Below are 22,560 nucleotides of genomic sequence, written 5' to 3'. Positions count from 1 at the left end.
TTGGGGTAATAAAAGAACCCTACTACAAGTGTTTTCTTTCTGAAGCTTGGAAGAGGACAGAATATCCACCATTGTCACCCATTCCCCCGTTAGTTGGAATATGTTCCTATTTAGCAATGCAGCGGCTGACAAGCAGCTAAGAAAGAAGAACTACTGGTGGGCCAGCTCAACCCTTCCTACTCGCTCTTCCAGGCAGAGCCATCTGGAGGACGTTTAACAGGACCATCTTCAGAGCATTCTCAGTGCTCTTCCACTACCTAAGGACGATGGAAAGTTCCTTGCCAGCTCTAATGGTGATAGATACTTCAAGACAGTCAAAGGCTACAGAAAATACCAGCATGGATGAGTAAAAGTTCCTGAAATAGAGCGCTCAGAGCACAGAAAAGCTGATTACCTTCCCTCGGCACTTCCAGTAGTGTTTTGTTCCCACTTGCTGTTCTTTTATATATTTATAGCAATATAAAACATGCAAAACCAAGAGTCAATTATCAGCTCATAAAATCTTCACACCCACTCCCCTTATGAGGCCTGTAAGACAGTTGTGTATAGCAGAGGAAGCATTTGAAAAATGTGTAGTTTTCATTCATAACCAACCCACACACTGTAGGTAGGAAGTTGGACTTCCTATGAAAAATTGCTTTGTTGGGTATCACCTTGACACACGGAAAGAGCAACTTTGGAAGCCAGTTGAAAATCTGTGAAAAGAAAGCTCCCCTGAGGATGTGCTGTTTAAAAAAAACCACAACATACCGACACCAGAGAGCAGCCAGGTCTGCAACTTTTGATGCCTCTCTCTAAGAAGAGATCGTATCGTTCCTAATCCATTGAGGTTATCACACAGATTGTATAATACAAAGTTCACAAAATACTCCTATTTTCTCCCCTCAGAAAACTCACAATATTTCTCAACTGCCTAGTTAAAATATCACCCGACTAGCACAAAAGAGAAAATGGCAAATTGCCACCACTAACTTCCAGAAACAGCACTCAGCAGCACCAGGAAAACAAGACAGGATTGTTTTTTAAACCTCAGGTTTTGATGTGAATGACTGTTTTAAGTTTTTCTGTTCTTCACGGAAAAGATGTGTCAGGAGAAGTACATTTAGAGACTCAAATGGGTATATTAGTGTAGCTTTGTTATATTTCAAATCCCTTAAAGTATTTAAAAGTTGTTCAGTTACAAACACACAGTATCGTAGCAGAGCTCCATTTTTCTTAGTACAACCATCATATTTAACACAAATTTTTACACCAATACTACTCCACCGGGAGTGCATTTCTTTTCCCTTTACCCCTTTTCCTGCCATTTGCTTTTTAAATGGTTACTTTTAAAATCTTTTACACAGAGATCCCAATACAAAACAGAAAGAAATGAATAAAACTTACTTTTGTTTGTGTCCTGATTTTCTCCTTAAATATTAAAGAATATCCCTTTTTACTCTTATAGCAAAACAGCTATAGTCCCATTTATTTTTGAATGACTGTGTAAAATCACCCTTTGTGCAAAGTTAACATGTTTACAGGGGTACAGTCATTCATCACAGCTGGGGAATATCTCAAATTAGCATACTGCCCTCTAAATAAAACCTATAAGCTTATTAATCATTGCCCAACAGTTAAGAAGCAATGCAGATTAATTATAAGCCCATTGCTTATTATCATAATGTTGCATAAATTTGGCAAAGACAATCAGCTTTTAGGGTTTTTTAAAAACAGAAGGCCTGCAGAATTAAAGCACAAGGCCTATTCACAGATGCATTAATTAGATGCTGCTTTTTCAGACATAAGCTGAAGATAATTCACGCAGAACCGTATGTAGTTTTCTTAGTTTCTATAGAATATCTGTATGTTTCCACAGTAAGCAATTAATATCCCAAACAAGAGAAAGATGTAGGACCAAGCTGCCCAGAATGGTTACTTGCTGCCTAATTTTGAAGTTATTTCTCAAGCAGTTGTAAGACCATTCATTACAAATATATCAAAACAGAAATCTCCTATTGTGCCAGATATGGTAGGCTTTTTTCTTTTAAGTCAATATAAGCATTTTGGCTAATCTCATAATGGATTCTTCACATTAAACGTTTGGAGATGTAATTACCTGAAAATTAATAAGATACTTCCTAAACCCTCCTCTCCCCAAGGAAAATGTACTTACGGGAGCACCAGTGTGTTGTCTGGAAATTCATGGAAGTTGTTCAGTTGTTCCCGGACATAAGCCTCATCGTGCAGCATCGGCATCGTTTTCAAGCTGCTTACCAATTTATTGGCCTCAGGAGCAAGTCCTTAAAAATAAAATAAAATAAAAAAAGGAATTAAATAAAGGAGCGGGGATGGAAGGAAGCAAGTGGCACAGTAAGGAGAAGGTTACACAGCTGTTTGCCCATCCTTCCAAATTAAATTTGAGCAGTCCATTGCCAGTTTAAGAGCATGAAAACCAAATATAAACACAGTAAATCTCCACGCGGTTACTCTTTTCTTGACTTTAAATAAACAAAGCCTTTATTTAAGAGAAATAATGTTACAAATCTCTTCCACATCAACTATTTATGCTTTACTGCTTTTTTTATTGTTCCTTGTGTGCAAACACTGATGAGCGGTAGGGGCAGGAAGCCAATTTTTGCAACTGTACCAGAAAGCTACCATTCCCTTTTACATTTGCCATAGCTATTCTCTACCCAGTGGCAGAAGACTTACAAAACACCGAGTGAGCGGTAGGGGCAGGAAGCCAATTTTTGCAACTGTACCAGAAAGCTACCATTCCCTTTTACATTTGCCATAGCTATTCTCTACCTAGTGGCAGAAGACTTACAAAACACTGTTATTTTGCACTATAAATTTGTGATATTTTTACCTAACTGCTTAGCCTGCAGCAGTATCAGCATGAACAGCACAGGCACTGACTATATTGGAAAGCTACATGTTATATCTCACTGTCAATGGCAATAGCATTTCCAGAGAAAAAAAATAAGAGAAAGCTAAAATAAACCCTTATAGTAGGTATTAAGCACTGACAGACATAGACAAAGATCTGTGTGTATATATAAATATGTACATATATATACACACAAAGATAGAGAAATCTTAGCTTCCCTAAGAGTCTTAACTAAGTGCTCTAGTCACTCTCTAATAGGTGCTTTCCACCAGCAGGTTTAGGACTCAACATCTCAAATTAGAAGAAATTACCTAGATAAGGTGAATAAGCTGCTGAATAGAAAAAGTTGAAAGCATGGATGCATCTTAAGCTTTGTTCACCCTCTCCCTGCCCATGATGCCGTCTTTCTCTCTGTGGCAGGGGCCCTAAAATGCTTGGGCTTAAGTTCATCCAGTGTTTGCTGAATCTGCAGTTGTCCTGGTTGCAACCAGGCATTTCAAAGGGAATCCACAGACATTCTCTGTTAGACAGAAAAGAACCTACATTTTTGATGCTACAATCCTGAGCATCATAGAACTGAGTTCATTTATGAATCTAACTTGATTCCCATCTCCCAATACCCTATTTCAGGAAGGACACCAACAGTCCTGGTGTCCAGAGTCAGAAACCACCCCGTTTTTCTTAAGTTTGACTTTTCAAGATGTTTTTCATTCAAGGAACTTCCATCAGAGGTACGTCCTCATGTACTTTAAGATTCTACTGGTGTTACCATCCAGTTCAGTTTAATCTCAGCGAATGTTTTATATCACCTGTGCAGAAAACAAAGAAACTCTCAGACCTCATTATCCTACTTTTGCTAGTTCTAGCTATTCCTAGTTTAAGGCCAGGTAAATCTCTCCTAGTACTCTCAGACCTCATTATCCTACTTTTGCTACTTCTAGCTATTCCTAGTTTAAGGCCAGATAAATCTCTCCTAGTTCCTAGTTCTTCTGTTTGTTTAAAAACAATTCTCATCCAAGTTAGCATCTGCATTCTATTATTTTTTTGTTGTTGTTTCACCTTCAAACAGCAAAGTTTATTTAAAATACCCCAAAACACAGGAAGTATTTTCAATAGGACTTCTATCTTTTTTCATTTAGTTTCCAAATTGATGGGAAAACCCTTAAGAACTCTCTAATCTCTCTCCTGGCTTGCCTTAAATGAAGTAGCGGGCCTCTTCATGGCCAACTTTCTCACAGGATGGCAACAGCGTTTGAGTGGATTTGTTTGGATTCCTGCCGAAATACTTTGTTTTACAAAATACACTTAACATGCTTTCAAGCTTTGCTTGTTTTGTTCATTCAGCTATAATCCCTGCTTTTCCTATTAAGGATGTTCTTAGCTTAGTCACAAATGGCCACTTCTGCTGCATACAGTCATTTTGGCTCCGAAGCAGAGCCCAGTTTCAAGTGTTTTCTGGGTGCTTTGTGATTATTCTTCTGTATGTCCAATGCTTGTCTTGGTCTGAATATTGACAGTGGATTAGAGTGTTTATTTTTTGTATTTGCCCCAGGAACCAGAGAGCTGACGCACATTAAAATACTTAAATCCCTTCTCTATAAATGGCAGCTCCTCACCTCTTAATCACAAATCTGCCAGGATTTTTCTGTCATTGCTTGAACTGAACTTAAACCTTTTTTTCTTTTAAGACATTCTGCAGATCCATCCAAGATGACCCACTTACAACCTATGCAGTCCCCTCTACGTGTCCACGTTGAGCAGTGTTTTCTGCTTTATGGCCTCAAGAAGCAAAGAGGGGGACTCAAGCACAACTGTTTTAAGAACAGCCTCTACTTTATTATGCACGGAAAAACATCTTGTGTGAGCTCAGCTCGTTAACCAAGTATTTGAAGCAACTTCACCCCTGCAGAGAAGGGGCAGGCTGTGCAGCTTGTCCAAGTAGTTGTCATCAACTTCTGTCCTTCCCCTCTTGAACTGCCCAGCCCCGGCACCGCAAAGCGGATGGACAAAGGCAGGACAGCAAACAAGCAGCTGTGGCCGAGGAGAACAAGTGTGGGTTTGTCTCATCTACAGTGGAGGGCTCTGCTTCTCACCCTGCTGCCACAGATAACACAGCCATAGCTACGTGCCAACCAAGATATCCTAAACCCGTGCTGCGGCAGGGAAGAGGGAGCTGAGAAAGTCTGATGCCGCTGTGTCAGCGGGGCTCTGCACCCCAAAAACCAGACGGTGGTGAGAAGGGGCGTACTGTACATCAGCATGTTGGAGTCATCATCCCCAACCCTGACAAACTCTCCACGCTGAGGTATACAAAGGACTTGGCTAAACCAGTTTTTACCTATAGGATTATCAATAGAAATGGCACGCACATCTACGGTGCCAGACCCCAAAAGCAACAACTACATTTTGGCAGAGGCAGAGAAGCCAAAAGCATTCTCCAAAATACTCATTTCTGCAGCCTTGGTACCTGGAGCTTTTGGGATTAGCCAGTCCTTTGGCAGTCTGGTACATCTAGAAAATACAGATCGCTAACTAGATTACCCAGGCAATTCCTCTATTCCAAAATCACTGATCTTTCTAAGGGAATCTAACTTAGTTCTACTTCCATTTATGGGGTAGGTTTTTGTCTTAGTATTTCAGGTAAAAGCTAGGAAATAGATCCAGCCCAAAAGCCCAAGGCAAAGATCTTCCAGAAGACACCAGGAGGAACTTGAGCATAAACTTGATGCAAAGATTAGGATCAGGGTAACCTCACTAAGGAGTGGCAGTTAAGAGTCTCTGAAATGAGCTACTGATAAGCCAAAAGAGGCTATGGTAGGAGGAAATAAGCAAGAGGAAGCAGAAGGAAGAAATGTTTAAAATGCACAGAAATACCTTATTTGACAGCAAACACACAAATACTGGGAGAGTCTGGCTGTCTCCCAGCTCACACAAACAGAAACAGACCATCCATCCTCTGGAAATGACCCCAGCACAGGTAACCTGTAGGTGTGCAGAAAGTCCAATAGGTCCCAGATGTGCTGGAGTCACCACTCATGCACAGGTCAACTGCAGGACCTCCGCAGGATGTCTACAATCAGATATCATGATGAAGAAAAACTCATTGCTCCATACACACACAACGAGCCCAACGAACGTGACCGCATCCATCTGATACACAGGGAACAGTTCTGCACAGTAATGTATTCCTTGCAGAACACATTAGGCTTCAAAACTGTCCAATTTTAAAAATGAAGCCATCTTCTCCCAGGAACTGGAAAGGCCACAGAAAAACTTGTAAGCCTAGATTGAAATTCACTAGCTTAATCCCTTCACTTTGAGCAGTTGCCGCTCCGAAAGATTTCTCGCAGCTCAGGGAAGCTACTTCTGTTCACCCGGCTTGAAATAAAACACTTACAGCTCTAGGTATGGTTGTAAACAGGCCCTTTCTATCAATTCATTAATAGAAAAAAATGAGCTTTTTCCAGCATGCTGCCTTTCCCATGCCCTTTCACCAGCTTCTCTCTGAACACCAAAGACTGCCAAATATTCTGAAAGAGGTACTCTGGCTGCTCTGCTGCCAGATCCCTGTAGGAAAAGCAGGTTGAAACCCTCACCAGATGCAGCAAGTGAGCATCATTGGATATAACTGTTAGATTGTTTGCACACGCTTTAATGATTGTCACTTGTTAAGCAAAAGGGGGGGGAAAGCATACAAGATGAGAAGAGGTTATGGAGTTCATTTATGAAAGAATTAGACATGTGATTTTAATTTATTTGCTTGGAAAAGGTGTTTGGGAAGCTGAAACAATATAAGTAGGATATTATTTTAGTATAAATAATGCAGTCAGAGAGAGGAAAGTCACCACATGTCATTTGAAATATACTTGTTTTTTTTACAACTTTGATAGATTAAACACAGAGATGACAGCCATAAAACCAAAGCAGAACAACACCTTAAAGCACCTGCCCTACAATAACACAGATCAGCCAGCCACTGTCTTCCAAGAAGGAGAGATGTGTATTTGAGAACAATCTAGTCTAGGAAGCTCTGAGACAAAGCCCCAAGTGTTTCAATCCTACCAGAGGAGAAGCTGAGATGGAATCTCAGAGAGGGGCTGCAAATTCTGTGGGAGGGAACACAAGTACCCACGCTTTTGAACCCAGACAGACGCAGGCTCTGGAAGCCCTGGGATGCTTCACCGCCTCTCAAGTGAAGGAGGAAGGAAACTGAACAGACTTTCACCAAAATTGGACTGCCTCCCTCTCCCCCACATCCCATACCTTACCCTCTTTACCCTTATACCAAAGCTGGTAAAGGCACAGCCCTGCAGCAAGTCAGACCTGGCTGGAATCTGTTGTTTTCCCCATTGGCTGATGTTTCTGGCATCCCCTGAGATCTGTGCCTGCTGAGTGAGGGTCTATAGGTGCCATTCCATCCAGCTTCTGAACCAGGGGTCTGTGGGGGGTATTAGGTGATTTTAGGGACCTACCTGCTAAAATTTAAGGGCATCAGACAACACACAGCATACACCTGTAGGTACCTAAAAAGCTTTCAGGTAAAATGCAGGTAGTATGCCAAGACATCTCAGGGTTCAACTTTGGATCTAAGCATCTTTCAGCGGGTGGGAGGGGGGTTTGGCACATCTGGCCTTTTCCTCAACTTAAGTCTCACCCTCCCTTGGTAAGGTGAATCAGAACCCTTCAGTGATTTCTTGAAGGAAGCTGGGAGCTGGTAGGAGAGCAGCAGGAGCCTGCCCAGAGGCAGGCGAGCACCGATGCTGCATCTGATCTTGCTTGTCATGGCACTTGGCAGGGCGTACGCACGCTGCCACACTCGGATCAGATGTGTCTGCCAGGTCAGGTCACCACTTGAAAATCCTTGACGTGGCCACCACCTCCGACAGCCCACGCTCTTCCCAGTGGGAATGCCAGGCACATGCTCTCCAGGAAGCCTGGGACGGGGGGCTCCTTGGGGGCTAAAAAAAAAAAAAAAAAACACCCAAAAAAACCCCCCGCCGTAGGAGTGGTACAATTAAACCGGTTTCATTTTCAGTGCGAGATTTCCTTTCAGGGAGGAAAGGACTCACACTTCAGGAAACACGTTGCCCTCTGCCAGAGCCTGCTCTAAGGAGCCGGGGGACTCGCTGCCCAGAAGGATGCCCGCCGACGGGGCTACCGAAACAGCCAGCCGGGAGGAAGAGGGGACCAGAGGAAGGCGCACCCCCCCTTCTCACCGGCCGGGAGGGACCGGGGGATGCCGAGGCACGACCCTCGGCGGGCAGAGCGGCTGCTGGTTCGGGCAGCGGCAGCCCCGAGCCTCCGCTGGCTAAAGTCGGGTGTCCCCCAGCCCCACCGCCCCCCAAAAACAGCCCGTTGGTGCAGCGCACACTGAGGGGGAGTCCCCCCCGCCACCGCCCCGCAGAAGCCCCCCTCCCCCTTGTCGTCCTGCACCATGCCGATGGTACCGCCCGTGTTGATGACCAGCACCCGCGCCTTGGCCTCCGAGCCGCCGGCGGAGGCCGGGGGGCAACCGAGGCGCTCCTGGGGGCGACCACCGGCCAGGGCTCTGCCCAGAGAGCGCGACCCCGCAAGGGGCTGCTGCTCCGCTGCTGCTGCTGCCGCCTCCATCCCGGTCCCGCTCCTCAGGAACCGCTACCTCCCGCCCAGCCCGGCGAAGGGGGAGTTATAGGGCGGCCGCTGGGCCGCCCCTTCCCGCCCCGCCGCGGGGTGGGGCCTGGCCGGGCCGCGGCGCTGCCCTCAGGGGCGGGGAGAGCCGCCATGCCCGCCCTGAGGAGAGGGCGGTGAGGAGGCGGCGGCCGGAGTTCGAGGCCTGAGGGCGGCCGTGAGGTAAGAACCGGGAAGGGGGCGGGCGGGGGGGACCCATGGCCCCGGGGGGAAGGTGAGGGAGAGGGGGGGGCCGGGCAGGGCCGGGCCGGCACCACCCCTTGTACTTTGCACCGCCGCGGCCGCCGGGCAGCGCCAGGCCCCGGGGGGAAGCGTCAAGGTCCTTCATGCTTGGAAGGAGAAGCAACAAGCAGTGGTGATTTTTTAGGCCCGGAAGTAAGAAAAGGGGTAAACACAGGGCTCGGGGTCACCACCGGTGAGAAGACCTGCATCATCCCCCTCTTTTTAAATGACAGGACGAGGAGTAATGGCTTCAAACTGGAGGAGGGTAGGTTTAGATCAGGTATCAGGAAGAAATTTTTCACTCTGAGACACTGGAACAGGTTGCCCAGAGAAGCTGTGGCTGCCCCGTCCCTGGAGGGGTTCAAGGCCAGGCTGGATGGGGCTTGGAGCAACCTGGTCTGGTGGGAGGTGTCCCTGCCCAGGGCAGGGGGGTTGGAATTAGATGATCTTTAAGGTGCCTTCCAACCCAAACCATTCTATGAATCTATGATTTTTCCAGAAAGGAAGCAGGCAGGAACTTCTTGAGCTTACCTGGCCTCTGAGGAGACTCGTTCCTCCAAGCATGGTTTGGGCAGCGACCCCTAAACCCCCATTTCAGCTTCCTAATCTGGACCCACAGTTTTCATCCAAGTTTTCTTGCACGAGAGGAAAGAGCTTTTACCTTCAGGCTGCACATCCAGCCCTGGGCCAAATGGGGACAGTCTGGTATGGTACTGCCTGCTAACACCTGTAATACAGAACATAAGGGTTCTGCTGGAAAGGTCTCTGAGCAAAAATGAGAGCTGTGGAGTAAGTAACAGTCAGCAGCCTGAAAACTCACAACCTGTCCAGACTGATCTCTTAGTTAAATCCAGCATCCACATACAGTCCTCTCGTGTGGTAGCATTAGCCCACAGATTCCTTTATTTGAGCTCTTCTGTCCCTTTGAGGACATTCACCCTCAAGGACGGGTATTTTCCTGGAAACCTGTGACTACAAAATGATTCTTGATACAGTCAGATCCAACATGCAATTGTTGAGGATAGCTTGTGTTTTTCAACAGTCTTTCCAAAAGTGCTCAGGGAAAAACAAGCTAACGGTAAAAAGTTGTGCATGTGACAATACCATCTCTATCCATGTAACTGGCACCTCTGAGAAAGAAATGAGAATAAAAAGAAGGTGAAAGCTTACTACTTCAGCCTTTGATCTGTTTTATCCTGATGATCACCACTGCTGTCAGTGGCTGTATCTGCACAAAGCAAGTTATCGCCAGGAGCTGAATGCCCTGATCCTGAAAAGGATTTTTTTCCATGTATTTTACCCCTACTTTAAAGTAGGGGTACTTTAGAGTCTTTGGTGATGCAGAGAAGAACAGAGAGGAAACAGGTTTAGGAAGCCGTGACAAGCACATCTACCTCATTTCAGTGCTCCATGAGAAACAGCAGCAGTATTATTGTCCATATTCCTGGTGATGCTAAACCAGTTTTTACCTATAGGATTATCAATAGAAATGGCACGCACATCTACGGTGCCAGACCCCAAAAGTAACAACTACATTTTTGCAAAGGCAGAGAAGCCGAAAGCATTCTCCAAAATATTCATTTCTGCAGCCTTGGTACCTGGAGCTTTCAGGATTAGCCAGTCCTTTGGCAGTCTGGTACATCTAGAAAATAGAGATAGCTAACTAGATTACCCAGGCAATTCCTCTATTCCAAAATCACTGATCTTTCTACGGGAATCTAACTTAGTTCTACTTACATTTATTGGGTAGGTTTTTATCTTCCTGAAGGCACCAGGAGGAACTTGAGCATAAACTTGATGCAAAGATTAGGATCAGGGTAACCTCACTAAGGAGTGGCAGTTAAGAGTCTCTGAAATGAGCTACTGATAAGCCAAAAGAGGCTATGGTAGGAGGAAATAAGCAAGAGGAAGCAGAAGGAAGAAATGTTTAAAATGCACAGAAATACCTTATTTGACAGCAAACACACAAATACTGGGAGAGTCTGGCTGTCTCCCAGCTCACACAAACAGAAACAGACCATCCATCCTCTGGAAATGACCCCAGCACAGGTAACCTGTAGGTGTGCAGAAAGTCCAATAGGTCCCAGATGTGCTGGAGTCACCACTCATGCACAGGTCAACTGCAGGACCTCCGCAGGATGTCTACAATCAGATATCATGATGAAGAAAAACTCATTGCTCCATACACACACAACGAGCCCAACGAACGTGACCGCATCCATCTGATACACAGGGAACAGTTCTACACAGGAACATATTCCTTGCAGAACACATTAGGCTTCTCAAAACTGTCCAATTTTAAAAATGAAGCCATCTTCTCCCAGGAACCGAAAAGGCCACAGAAAAGCTTTTATGCCTAGACTGAAATTCATTAGGTAGAAGCCTAGCTTAATCCCTTCACTTTGAGCAGTTGCTGCTCCAAAAGGCTTCTCGCAGCTCAGGGAAGCTACTTCTGTTCACCCAGCTTGAGATAAAACAATTATAGCTCTAAGTATGGTTGTAAACAGGCCCTTTCTATTAATTCATTAATAATAAAAAAAAAAATGAGCTTTTTCCAGCATGCTGCCTTTCCCATGCCCTTTCACCAGCTTCTCTCTGAACACCAAAGACTGCCAAATATCCTGAAAGAGGTACTCTGGCTTCACCCACCTCCTGTCACCTCTTTGTCACATGGAACCCATCTCTGGTAGTCTGTGTTCCTCACAGACAGCTTTCTAGCTGTAGAAGCCCAAGCCCTGCCAATAACATCTGCTGCACAGCTGGCTGTTAATCTGCAGAATGTGTTTGCCCCAGCCCAGGTCTTTCTCTTTGTCCAGCAGGAGCAAGAAAAATGTCACCTGGGCTCCCATCACTGTTGCTGCTCATAAGAAACAGAAAGTAATTTGAGATGATTGTTTTACCAAAACAAACAAACAAAAAGTTTAATACAATGCACAGCATAAAATATGTCTGTACGTGTAAACTGGGGACTCAGTTCCCAGTTTACGATCATAATGATACTGAATTTTTGGAAGTGATAAATCAGTGAGGATTAACACAGTTTCAAATAGATGGCTTTATGACACTGTATTTGTACTTGACTTCAGTATACAGAGCTCTTTAGAAATTAGTTCACATGAAACATGTATTTCCCAGATATTTTATATGTGTAAATATAAAATTCCACCAATACATTCCAAGTCATGTCTCTCATAGAGCTCTCAATGGGCTTAAGCATCAACAATTTACCAGACCATAATTAACAGTGTTATTGGGATATCTGAAATTTAGCTTGTGCTCAAGTGATGGGAAGCAAGAATAGCACCTGCATCAGAAAATCACCTTTTTCACTGGATAGAAATCCATGGAATTCCTAGTAATTCAGAAACCAAAGGGGTCAACACCATCTATCTCATGAAAAGGTCTAGTCATCTGTCTGGATTGGTGAGACAAGTACCTGGTAGTCTTAGTCACTGCTGCTTCTCCCTCCCTCCCTCCCTCTTTTTCTTCATTTCACAGCTGGACTTTCCCCTCAGCTCTCTCTCCCCAGTCTTTCACATTTTGTCCTTTAAGTCATGGTTCCCTCGTGCTTGATTAAGCAGGTTTTGGACCTCCCACTTTACCCTGGTCTCTTCATTCATATCCCACTTCACGTGCAGCTGAACCATGAATCAAAATCAGCGAAGGTTAAAAAATAATCCTGGAGAAAAAAGGTTGAAGAGCAGAGTGGTTTTAAGCTGGGGCAGTTTTCTGATCCAGGCTGGTGCAACAGCCCACTAATTGTTATACTGGAAAATCAAAAGTGGCAAGAATAGAGATGGAAGCAAAAGGCTGAGGGGTAGGAAGGTCTTAAATCAACTCCTGCGCTGAGCAAGATGCCCACAGAACTGCGGCCTCAATCCCAAATCCTGGGAGGAACCTGACTGGGGAAAAAGGAAGGGAAAAGGAATGCATTTCTTTTTTTCCTCCTCTCTAATGGGGTATAATAGAATAAAGCTGTTACCCCTCACCTTGATGTAGACATTTATCAAGAACAAAAGCTTGTAATTTTTCAGTATTCACTCCCCTGTGTCAGTGCAGGAACGGAACCGCCCAGCAAGAGGTTTTCTGCCAAGTTTTATATGAACTTTAAACACAACTTTCTAAATAAACAAACGTTTTTATTCTGCTGCAGGAAACCATTTTTTCAAAAAAATGAGAAATGTGTGGCTAATTCTTACTGCGTATCAAAGAAAAACATTCCACTTCATTTATGTGAGCCTGCAAGAAACAAAAGTATCTCTGAACACTTCATTGGCAAGATTACATCTAAATAAGTGATTTTCTTGCAAGCAGAGAAGAATGATGGCCTTAGATGACTTCGTGGACATGAGTTCTGGATTTGTTACGAGCTTGAAGCGGGGGATTTTGGAATCAGAACGGCAAAGGGGTATTTTATAGGGGAAAGTAGTATTTAATATTCTGTATCTAACAGCATCTCATGCATGAGAAGGAATATAATGACACTCACTGGTTGGAAGGAGTTTTCTGCTATTGCACCCGGTTCGTTCCAGGTCTCCAACAGCCAGGGACACAGCCAAACAATCTATTAACATGACCTTTAGCTGCAAGGTTGGGAAGGAAAAGTTTAATGACTGAATTTTCTGCTGGTTAATGTTGTTACAGTTGTTCTGAGCACTGAGAGTCAACCAGAATTGGAAAGACTTGTGTAAGTGGGAACTGAGCTAAAGAAACAAACAGCCCAAACCCTTCAAACCCTGGACCGGCCAGGCAAAGAACACTGCTAAAATGTTATACTTCAGAGAACAACACAAGGCTTTTTTAGCCACGATCAGCAAATTAATGAAAAAAAGAATTTCATGTCAGTTTTCTCCCTAAAAATAAATTGTAAGTGGAAGATTTTCATGCATTTGGGTTCCCTTTTTCTGGTAAGTAATACACGGTATATTGATTTGTTGCATGCAGCTTAGAAGGATTTTTTCCTGGTTTATACCATTTTAAACTCAAAAAATATTTTTCAGTGTCTTTCATGAAGATATCTAGCACACGAATCACCTTTATTATACTGCCCTACAGTGAAAATAGTTGGATATTCTTACACATCACTTCTCACTGCTAAAGCATCTATAAAGCTGGAAGTAAACAGCTTTTCTCTTCTCCTCCATAGACTTTCAGGGGACTAATTTTACTTTCAGCAAGATAATTTATGCTTATTGGGATGGGAGAGAATCTCATCTGCCTGGGAGGGGATTTTGGGAGGTGGAACCGTTTTTCACTCTGCAGTGGGTAGATGAAGGCAGAAGGTAGTTTTTGAATACAGGGAAAACGATGAAAAATGAAGATAGCAGAGGGGATTCTGTATCTAAGGGGCACCTGTAAAGCTTTTTAGTAGCAGTTGATGAGGGAGATGCAGTGCAGAAAAGGATCTGCCAGAGAGACTGTTGTGGGGCAGATGGAGCCCAGACTTCTACCTGGTTCCAGCTTCCATGTTTAGTTCTTTTCAAAGTGTGGTTGACCTAAAATCATATTTCTGTGAGCTCCAGCAGCTGTTACTCCCCAGTGCACAGAGGCTGCCAAAGGGTTAGGGAAAGGTTATCTCTGGTTCCTAAATTGATGCTCCATAGTCCTTGAGAGCACTTGCTCTGCAGGTGTTTCAGTAGAATCACGTTGTTACGACGAACCCTTTTACATCATGAAAGAGAAGAGGATGTTTGACGCGGGGAATTGAGAGGATTTGCACCAGCCTTTAATATACTCACAGTATATTCCACGCTGGGCACAAAGCAAAGTGGGGATTTTCACACTGCCTGCCCCAAAAAGGGTGTCGATTGGGCTGTGGGTGGTTTGAATGAGCCCCGCGGGTTCCTGTGGAGACTGAGGACACTTGCCAAATGGTTTTCTGCAGTGAGTGGGAAGTGTAGGAAACAGAGAGTGCAGGTGTCAATGATGTGAAGTGATTTATTTCCAAAGCAAACAGGACTGTCCTTTTTAAACTGTAGGTGATTCTCAGAGGCACAGGTTGAGTGCTTGTAGTGACTTTCGAAATGTTGATTTTTTCTAGCACAGTTGTGCTGCTGTGGGCAGCTGAGCTACCTCTTTCTCAAGCTCGCTCATGGATTTTACAGGAGCTTTTGTTTACAGTGCAGAGAGAGTTGACAGGAAGAGGAAGGCAGGAGATGGGATTTGAAGAAGGAAGGGACAGAGACCTTACCCTACGGTGACTTCACCGAGCACAATGTGTGCAGTCACAGCAGGTTCTGCCTCAACCTGTGATCAGATGTCTCAGGTTTATTTACACAAGCCACCTCGCTTGTGCAGAACTCCGACCTGCCCAGAATGAGAACTTTGTGAGACAGAGGATTGTTCAAACACTCACCCACATCATGGGCCGAGTGAAAAGAATTGCCTCAGAGAAACCGCAGCCGGGCTGCAGCTTGCAGCTTACCAAAGGTGAGACCTTCCTCTAGAACTGAGATTTGTGGACAAGTCATATAATCTCTGGAAATTAAAAACAGCATTGTGTGTAATCAATAGTGAGATTTTCAGGGGTTTTTTTTTTTTTTTTCCCCGCCTAATTTTATTTTATTGAATATGAAGTAGCTGTCCTTCACCTGAATGCAGATGGGGAAAGGGGAGCCTCTGGATGAATTTAGAACTATTGCTCTGGAGACACCTGGGTTGGTCTTTGAAACTGCTGAACTGGGATAAATTATAATTGGGATAAATTATAGAACAACAGTTTAAACCAGGACAGAAGTATTGGCATAGACTGTAACAGGAATTATACTGATTTTGGAAAATAATTAGCACATGTTTAAGGGCCATAGTAACTGGGGGCTTTTTGCCTGGGGCAAAAAATCCCACCGTCAATCTGTAGTTTAATTTGGAGTTTCCTTTCTGTAAAAGAACCTGGAGAAAAGCAGATGAAACTCCAGAGAGGCTAATAAATGAAAGAAACCTGAGGCAAAGAGGATATATCTGAGGAAGGGGAAGGCTATATATTAATCCTCCAAAGGAGCATTGAGGGGAGAGGCAACCTCTGAGATTATCTGGTGAATCTGGAGAAGGATAGATGGCTGTTTTCTTGAGCACCAAGCACAGCCCCATGGGTGGGTGTTTCTCTCATCTCTGAGTCATGCTCCTGTATTTAGCTTTTACTCAGGCTCCAGAAATGACTGGTCTGGGAGGTGCAATGGCTTAAATCCCTTGGGGAAGCAGGGTACGGTGGTCGCTCCCTCCGCTGGGAGAGCTCTTTGATCCTGTGGGACCACTTGGTTTAGGGGAAGGTAAACAATATGCTTCAAATGCAGGTATCCATTTCCTCACACCCTTCAAAAAATGCAGAGACTGCTTTCTCCTCCAAAAACCACAATCAAAACCTCTTCTCTCCTGGCTGGGTGAGTTCATGACCTTTTCATGCAACACTCACAAAACTTGTCTCCTCTCCTTGCTGGTTGGAACGATGAGCCCCAGCTGTTCCACAAACACACCATGATGGTTTCCTTTGTCTCTCCTGTATTAAGTCTTCAGGCACTCCACAGAGAATTTGTAAATGTTTCACTTCATTTTGTTTTCTTCCTAAACAGAGGATAAAACACGCAGGGGTAACTTTCTCCCTGGGTTCCTGTGTTTAAAAAAGGAAAAGTACAGCTGCCAGCAATATTTCAACACTTACAAAGCTCTCTTTTTTTTTTTTTTGGTCTGTTAGTGGTTAAAACCTAGACTGCATAATCAGTAACTGAACAGTGATGCTGCTGATAGCAAGTCCTTAAATTAGAATAGGCGCTGAAGCTAATTACTAGAGACCCTCCATAGGATGCCAGTGCTAGAGGATGAGGAATAACGCACAGGGAAACACAGTCTGTGATACTTGGGAGCTTCCAAAGATCTGTACTGGGACCAGTACTGTTCAGTATCTTCATCAGTTACACCTGGATTGAGTGAACCTTCAACAAGTTTGTGGAGGACACCAAGCTGAGTGAGGCAGTTGGCACGCCTGAGGGACAGGATGCCATCCAGAGGGACCTGGACAGGCTTGAAAAGGGGGCCCATGTGAACCTCATGAGGTTCAACAAGGCCAAGTGCAGGGTCAGTGGCAAGTTAAATATCAAATAATAATAACAATCATCATAAAAGATTCAATTCCAACTAGACATATCCACTATTGAGGACTGTAGAATCATAGGTTGGAAGTGAGCTTTCAGATCATCTAGCCCATCTGTTACAAGCACCCCAGCTGTTGCTATTAAACGTAATTGTGAAGAGCTCCAGCCAATCTAGAAGCCAGCTGGTTTTTAAAGTGCAATACTTGAGAGGCCCCTAAGAAGGGTAGGATGGTTCTTTCTAACCCTCAACAAAACAAGGAATTGTGAATTTGTCTTTTGTTTCAGTGGCCAGTCAGGCCCAATCCACGACAGATCTCCCAGTCATTGGAAAAACAGAGCTGACCCTTTGATCCCTCAGCTTTTGTACAGAGGATGATGCAGATGGGATGGAATACCCTGGGAGTCAGTTTTGGGTCACCTGTCCTGTCCCCACAGGTGCAACCCCTCTGCTTTTCCGCTTCCAACCCTCTAATGGGGCGCGTAACAAAGTTTGCTGACCTTGGTGGTTATAGCAGTGAGTGTAAGCAAGAGCCTCTCTGCACACCATTCCTTGGCATAAAACAGAAACAATCAGGTCTTACCCCTCTGGAAGCGGACAGGAGTCTTAAAAATATGCCCTAAATTCCAGAGAGTTCAGTTACTTAGAAGAGGCTTAGCTGAAAATTAAAATTACTGAACAGAAAATTGCTTCTCTTTCACCTCGAAGCAGGACAGCACTTCCCCAGAACACTTCCCCAGAGAGAAAGGGAACCCCCTTTGACAACGCACCAACTCCTGGTTCTTGCTTCCTCTCTTTGGTCTCTGTAGAAAGGGCAGTAACAAACAGCGAGATGTCATCTCTGTCAGAACATAAACATTAGAAATAGTGTGGTTTTCCAGAGAATTTCTGAGGTACAATAAGGTTGAAAAATGACTTGCTAAACAAACAAGGCCAAGTCAGCCTTAAAGCAACAATAAGGGAAAACAGACTTACTGAAATGAAATTGAGCTTAAACTCTGGAGAAAGATGAATTTCCACAGTTCACACGCACACACAGTGTGGTTAGTAACACGTTGGTGTGATGACTGTCATATTGCTCTAATAATTGTTATTGTAACTTAAACACAGCCAGTACCATCCAGTTATTTATGTTGGCATTTTGACTGTGTTTGAACAGAATGCAGGATTGATGAGCAGAGAAACTACTAAACCAGCATAATGAACACAAGAAAAAACATAGCAAGAGTGGTGCAATTAAGACAACTATGAATAGAAGAAAAGGAACAACGCCTCTCGGTCAGTTCCTTGGAAGTGATTTCCCCAGAGCAGGGAGAAGGAACGTCTGCAAGGTGAGGTGACAGAAGACAACCCCCCAAAAATCATCGAGGTGGGATACTTCTTCCTGAGTCATCCGAGGGCTGCTCTAGACTTGCCATGTCTGGATTGGCATCTTTTGTGTCATCTGCGATTCTTCTAGAGTTACCACTTCCGAGGCTGAGACAGGACAGTTTCTTGGCCAAACGCCCCCAGCCCTGCCCAGTGCCTTGGTTGGTACAGACAGTTTCAACTTGTCACTTCCCTGTTCTCCAAACGGTGATTGGTGCTGTGGGGAGCCCAACCCTTCAGCTTTTCTGGCAGAACTAATAGAGACAGGCAAGGATTAACAACCCGAAGCCTGAGAAAAACCCTAGAGATGAGCAGCTCCTTTTGTAGAGCACTCCACCTACCTGTTCTGCCAGCATTTCGGGTCATAGCAGGATTTTTTTTGGTGTTTGCACTGATGCTTTCAGAATTACTGTTTCTCTGAGACTTGACACTTATGGCAGAACATGTGATTCCTGTGGATTCACCACTACCTGGAAACACCTCAATGCTATTGTCACCTCCACCCCTCAAAGACAGGGGAGTTAAGCTTGCACAGCCCCACATGAAAGTTTCTCCAGCCTGGTCATCACTCCAGCATTTGTGTGCAACCACTAGCACCTGCTTCCCATCCTTGTGTCCCTTTGTCACCAAAACCGGTGACGTGTGGAGCTGCAGGAACTGAGGGCACAGCCTGTACTCTCACCCAGGTACTCTCTGTCAAACACAGCAGAACTTAAAAAAAACAAACTCAAAACAAACCAACCAACCCCTTAAGTATATTTTTAGCCATTGTGAATGCTGGATGTATGCTACGCCTCTCAGGAAATTGTGGTTACTATTAACTTATTAACTACTAATTATTAAACTAATTAGTTGAGGCTTAATGCCTGTCTCTTAGATAGCTGAACTCAGTAAGATAATGAATCCTGCCTGTGAGTTGTATTAATTGGCATGTGAATGCCCTAAGAAAAATATTTAAACAACAAATTAATAATTTAGTCGAGAATTTCAAGTAGAATGGTGCTTGGTTTTTTCCAGTCCAAAGACCTAATGTCTTGATTAGAGAATTCTGATAAGGTATCTCCTCAGGATTTTGTTCAAACCATGAAGTGTGTTAGGACATTAACAGAAAACAGGATGCAGCTAGAACCTATCAGAGAGTTAGTTTACCTGCCTTAAGCTCCAGTAAGGGCAGCTCTAAGTGTTACAGTGGGTCAGCATTACATGTGAAATTATACATTGAATGAGATTAGCTACTGTGATTATTGCTTTTTAAAATACCTTTTCTTCTGAGCAATTTAAGGAGCTACTAGTTTGATTTAGAATTTAATTCTCCGTGTTGAACTCCAAAAGATTTCTGGTGACTGGCTCATTTCCTCAGCCTGTCCAGGGCCCTCCAGGTCATAGAACCATAGTATGGTTTGGGATGAAGGGACCTTAAAGATCATTGAGTTCCACCCCCCTGCCATGGGCAGGGACACCTCCCACCAGACCAGGTTGCTCCAAGCCCCATCCAGCCTGGCCTTGAACCCCTCCAGGGATGGGGCAGCCACAACTTCCCTGGGCAACCTGTTCCAGTGTCTCACCACCCTCACAGGAAAGAATTTCTTCCTGAGATCTGATCTAAATCTCCCCTCTTTCAGTTTAAAACCATTACCCCTCGTCCCTCTGCACGGTGGCACAACCGTCTGAGTTTCATGTTGTCTTCCAGTTTGCTGAGGGTGCACTCTGTCCCATCATCCACCTCATTAATGAAGATGTTAAGTGGTATTGGTGTCATTATCAACCCCTGGGGTACATAACTGGTGACCAGACTCCAGCTGGAGATCCTGCTGCTGGTGACAACCCGTCCAGCCCCCCTCACTGTCCATTTACCCAGCCCATACATTATCACTTTGTTGGGATGTAATGAGGGACGGTGTTGGAAGCCACGTTAAAGTCACGACAAACATCTACTGCTCTCCCCTCTCCAGTGAGCCAGTCATCCAGTCACAGCAGGCTATCAGGTTATCAAGTGTGATAAATCTGTGGTGACCGCTCCTAATTGCCTTTTTGACCTTCATACATCTGGAAATGGCTTCCAGGTTTGGTTGCTGCACCACTTTCCCAGGGACTAAGGTGAGGCTGACCAGCCTTGAGCTCCCCTTCTCCTCCCCCTCCCTTTTCTTGAAGGTGGAAGTGACATTTGCTTTCTTCCACTTCCCAGGACCCTTTCCCTTGTTGCCATGACTTTTTGAAGATTATCAAGTCCCCTCAAATAGCATCAGCCAGCTCCCCCCGGTGCTTGTGGTCATCAGGTCCATCCCTCCCTCCCTCCCATCAGGTCCCAGGGACTCGTCAGTATCTGGTATATTTCAATTTTTCCTAACCTGGTCCTTCTCCAGTAAGATTAACTCTTCCTGGGCCCACACCTTCTCATAGGTCTCAGGTGCCTGGGATCCCCCTGAAAAAGTATTACCAGTAAAGCCTTGAGGCAAAGGTGGCATCATCAGCTTTTGCCATGTCCTCTGTCACCAGGTGTCCTGCCATCCAGCAGCCACCCATGTTTTCCTTAGTCACCCTTTTGCTGCTGATGTACCTGGAGAAGCCTTTCTTGATGCCCTTCTTCCACCTCTTGCACTCGTCCTTCTTATGCTTGACTTTTGTCTGGAGTTCCTGGTTCATCCACATATGCCTCGTCTACATCTGCTTGGTTTTCTGCTCACTGGAATGGACCATTCTTGAGCTCTGAGCTTAAGAAGTTAAGGAGATGACCCTCTGGAGATTTCTTAAGAGCTTCATTATTTTTGATGGATGCTATAGGTAGACAAACACCATGACTATTGTGAACCAACATTAACAAAGGTTCACCTGAGCTTCCAAGATAACTGCGGGAAGACAATTTGCTGGAATTGCTTTTATGACAGTTCTTAGCTGTCATGTTCATACATCTCACTACAGGTTGCACACAAGGTTTTTTCTTTCCCAAGATTATAGGACTTCTCTGCAAATCTCAGTTCTAGAGGACATTCTCACCCTCAGTGAGCTGCAGCCCATCTGTGGTTTCTCCAAGGCAATTCTTTTCACTCGGACCATGATGCGTGTGAGCGTTTGAACAATCCTTTGTCTCACAAAGTTCTCATTCTGGGCACATCAGAGTTAGGCACAAGTTATGTTAGATGTTGGAAGCACCTGGAGATAAAGGGAATCGTGACAAGCAGCCATGGCCTTTTTCTTAAGGAGGTGACCCCCGAGAGGCAGGAGGCTGCGTGGGATCAGGTCCGTAGCCACGCAAAGACACCGCTGTTTGATGGTACTTCTGTCTCTAGTGCTACACACTATTAACCCTGAAGGGAGAAATCCTGAAGCTGTTTGCCTTAAACTTGTTTAAGCAACTTTGCAACGCTGTTGAAACCTAAATCAAACAATAAAATACAACTGCTGCTTTATAAACTTTAGTACTGCATTTTCATCTGGCAATAAATTTAAAATTTCCCAGCAAGGATAACTTGTAAAATATTCTGTTTCCCTCAAGGATAATCTGCCTCTTTAGTGAAAGCACCTCCTCTTCTACTGAAAGCAGGACAACAGGGAGCAGCTCAGAAGGGACCAGGCAGCACCTCAGCGACCGCCCAGCAGATGGCAGCACAGGCACACGGACAGACCGGGACACCTTCGCCACAGAATTCATAATAATAATAAAAAAAATAAAATGCAAAGTCTCTTCCTCTCAACTCAATTTCAGTGCTGGTTATGAGGAATCAGGATAAGTTACATTCTTTGTATCGTGCCTCCTGGTATTGCCAACTTACCTTTTCCTGCAGGAATTCCCATCATTTCTAGGCAAAGCAAAGACTGAATATTCTGCCCGTTTCATTTGCCCCAAAGGTGTTTAACTGCAGCCCTTCATTTGCAGACAACACTCGGGTGAGAAATAGTATTGTCTAAGCCACTTGAGATACAATTTTTCTGTTTCACCTCTCTCACTATATAAAATTTGATGTTTTATGATTCACAAGGAGTAGTGAAATGGATCTAAGGAAGTATTGATTACAAGCCACTGAAATTGCCTGTTAGATTGTTGCCCTTCAGTTTAAATACAACTTTAAATAATTTCTTAGTTTAAGCATCCCGTTATTCTCCCCAAATCTGCCACTTTTATAATGGTTACTATAGATTCTGTCCGTCCTTCAGGGGATGACTGGATATTACATGTTCTTCAAATCACTGAGTGAACAGTGAGAAGATTAATACTTTTTCATAGACTGTTTTTGTATTCATGTATTCCATGAATGCAGTCACATACCATTAATAACTAAATTTAGCTTTTATTAAACACGACCGCACAACAGAAGAGACAAATACAATTTATTTCATTTCTGCATTTTATT

The 22,560-nt window shown here is 44.3% G+C and overlaps 1 protein-coding gene and 1 long non-coding RNA gene across 3 annotated transcripts in view; one reads left to right on the top strand and one right to left on the bottom strand.

Moving 5' to 3' along the window:
* ASPG (asparaginase) overlaps positions 1-8,520 on the bottom strand; it is a 49,880-nt gene extending 41,360 nt beyond the window's left edge. The window contains exons 1-2 of the mRNA XM_014957402.1: positions 8,290-8,520; positions 2,156-2,282 (exon numbers count right to left, since the gene is read on the bottom strand). Coding sequence (XP_014812888.1) covers positions 2,156-2,282; positions 8,290-8,482 — 320 coding nt within the window. The 5' untranslated portion in view covers positions 8,483-8,520. The remainder of the gene's footprint in view (positions 1-2,155; positions 2,283-8,289) is intronic.
* A 100-nt stretch (positions 8,521-8,620) lies between these two features.
* On the top strand, positions 8,621-21,848 carry LOC106897092. 2 transcript variants are annotated; one of them, XR_001413716.1, is made up of 3 exons: positions 8,621-8,701; positions 13,406-13,668; positions 21,705-21,848. It is a non-coding gene; the product is annotated as an uncharacterized LOC106897092 (long non-coding RNA). The 2 variants fall into 2 exon arrangements; XR_001413715.1 differs by having other exon boundaries at positions 8,625-8,701; positions 12,915-13,668.
* The last annotated feature ends 712 nt before the right edge of the window (positions 21,849-22,560 follow it).

Source organism: Calidris pugnax, unplaced genomic scaffold (genome assembly GCF_001431845.1).
Source record: "Calidris pugnax isolate Ruff unplaced genomic scaffold, ASM143184v1 scaffold211, whole genome shotgun sequence".
Taxonomy (NCBI): Eukaryota; Metazoa; Chordata; class Aves; order Charadriiformes; family Scolopacidae; genus Calidris; species Calidris pugnax.
Note: the sequence above shows the minus strand (reverse complement) of the source record. Positions and strands in the feature narration are given on the sequence as shown.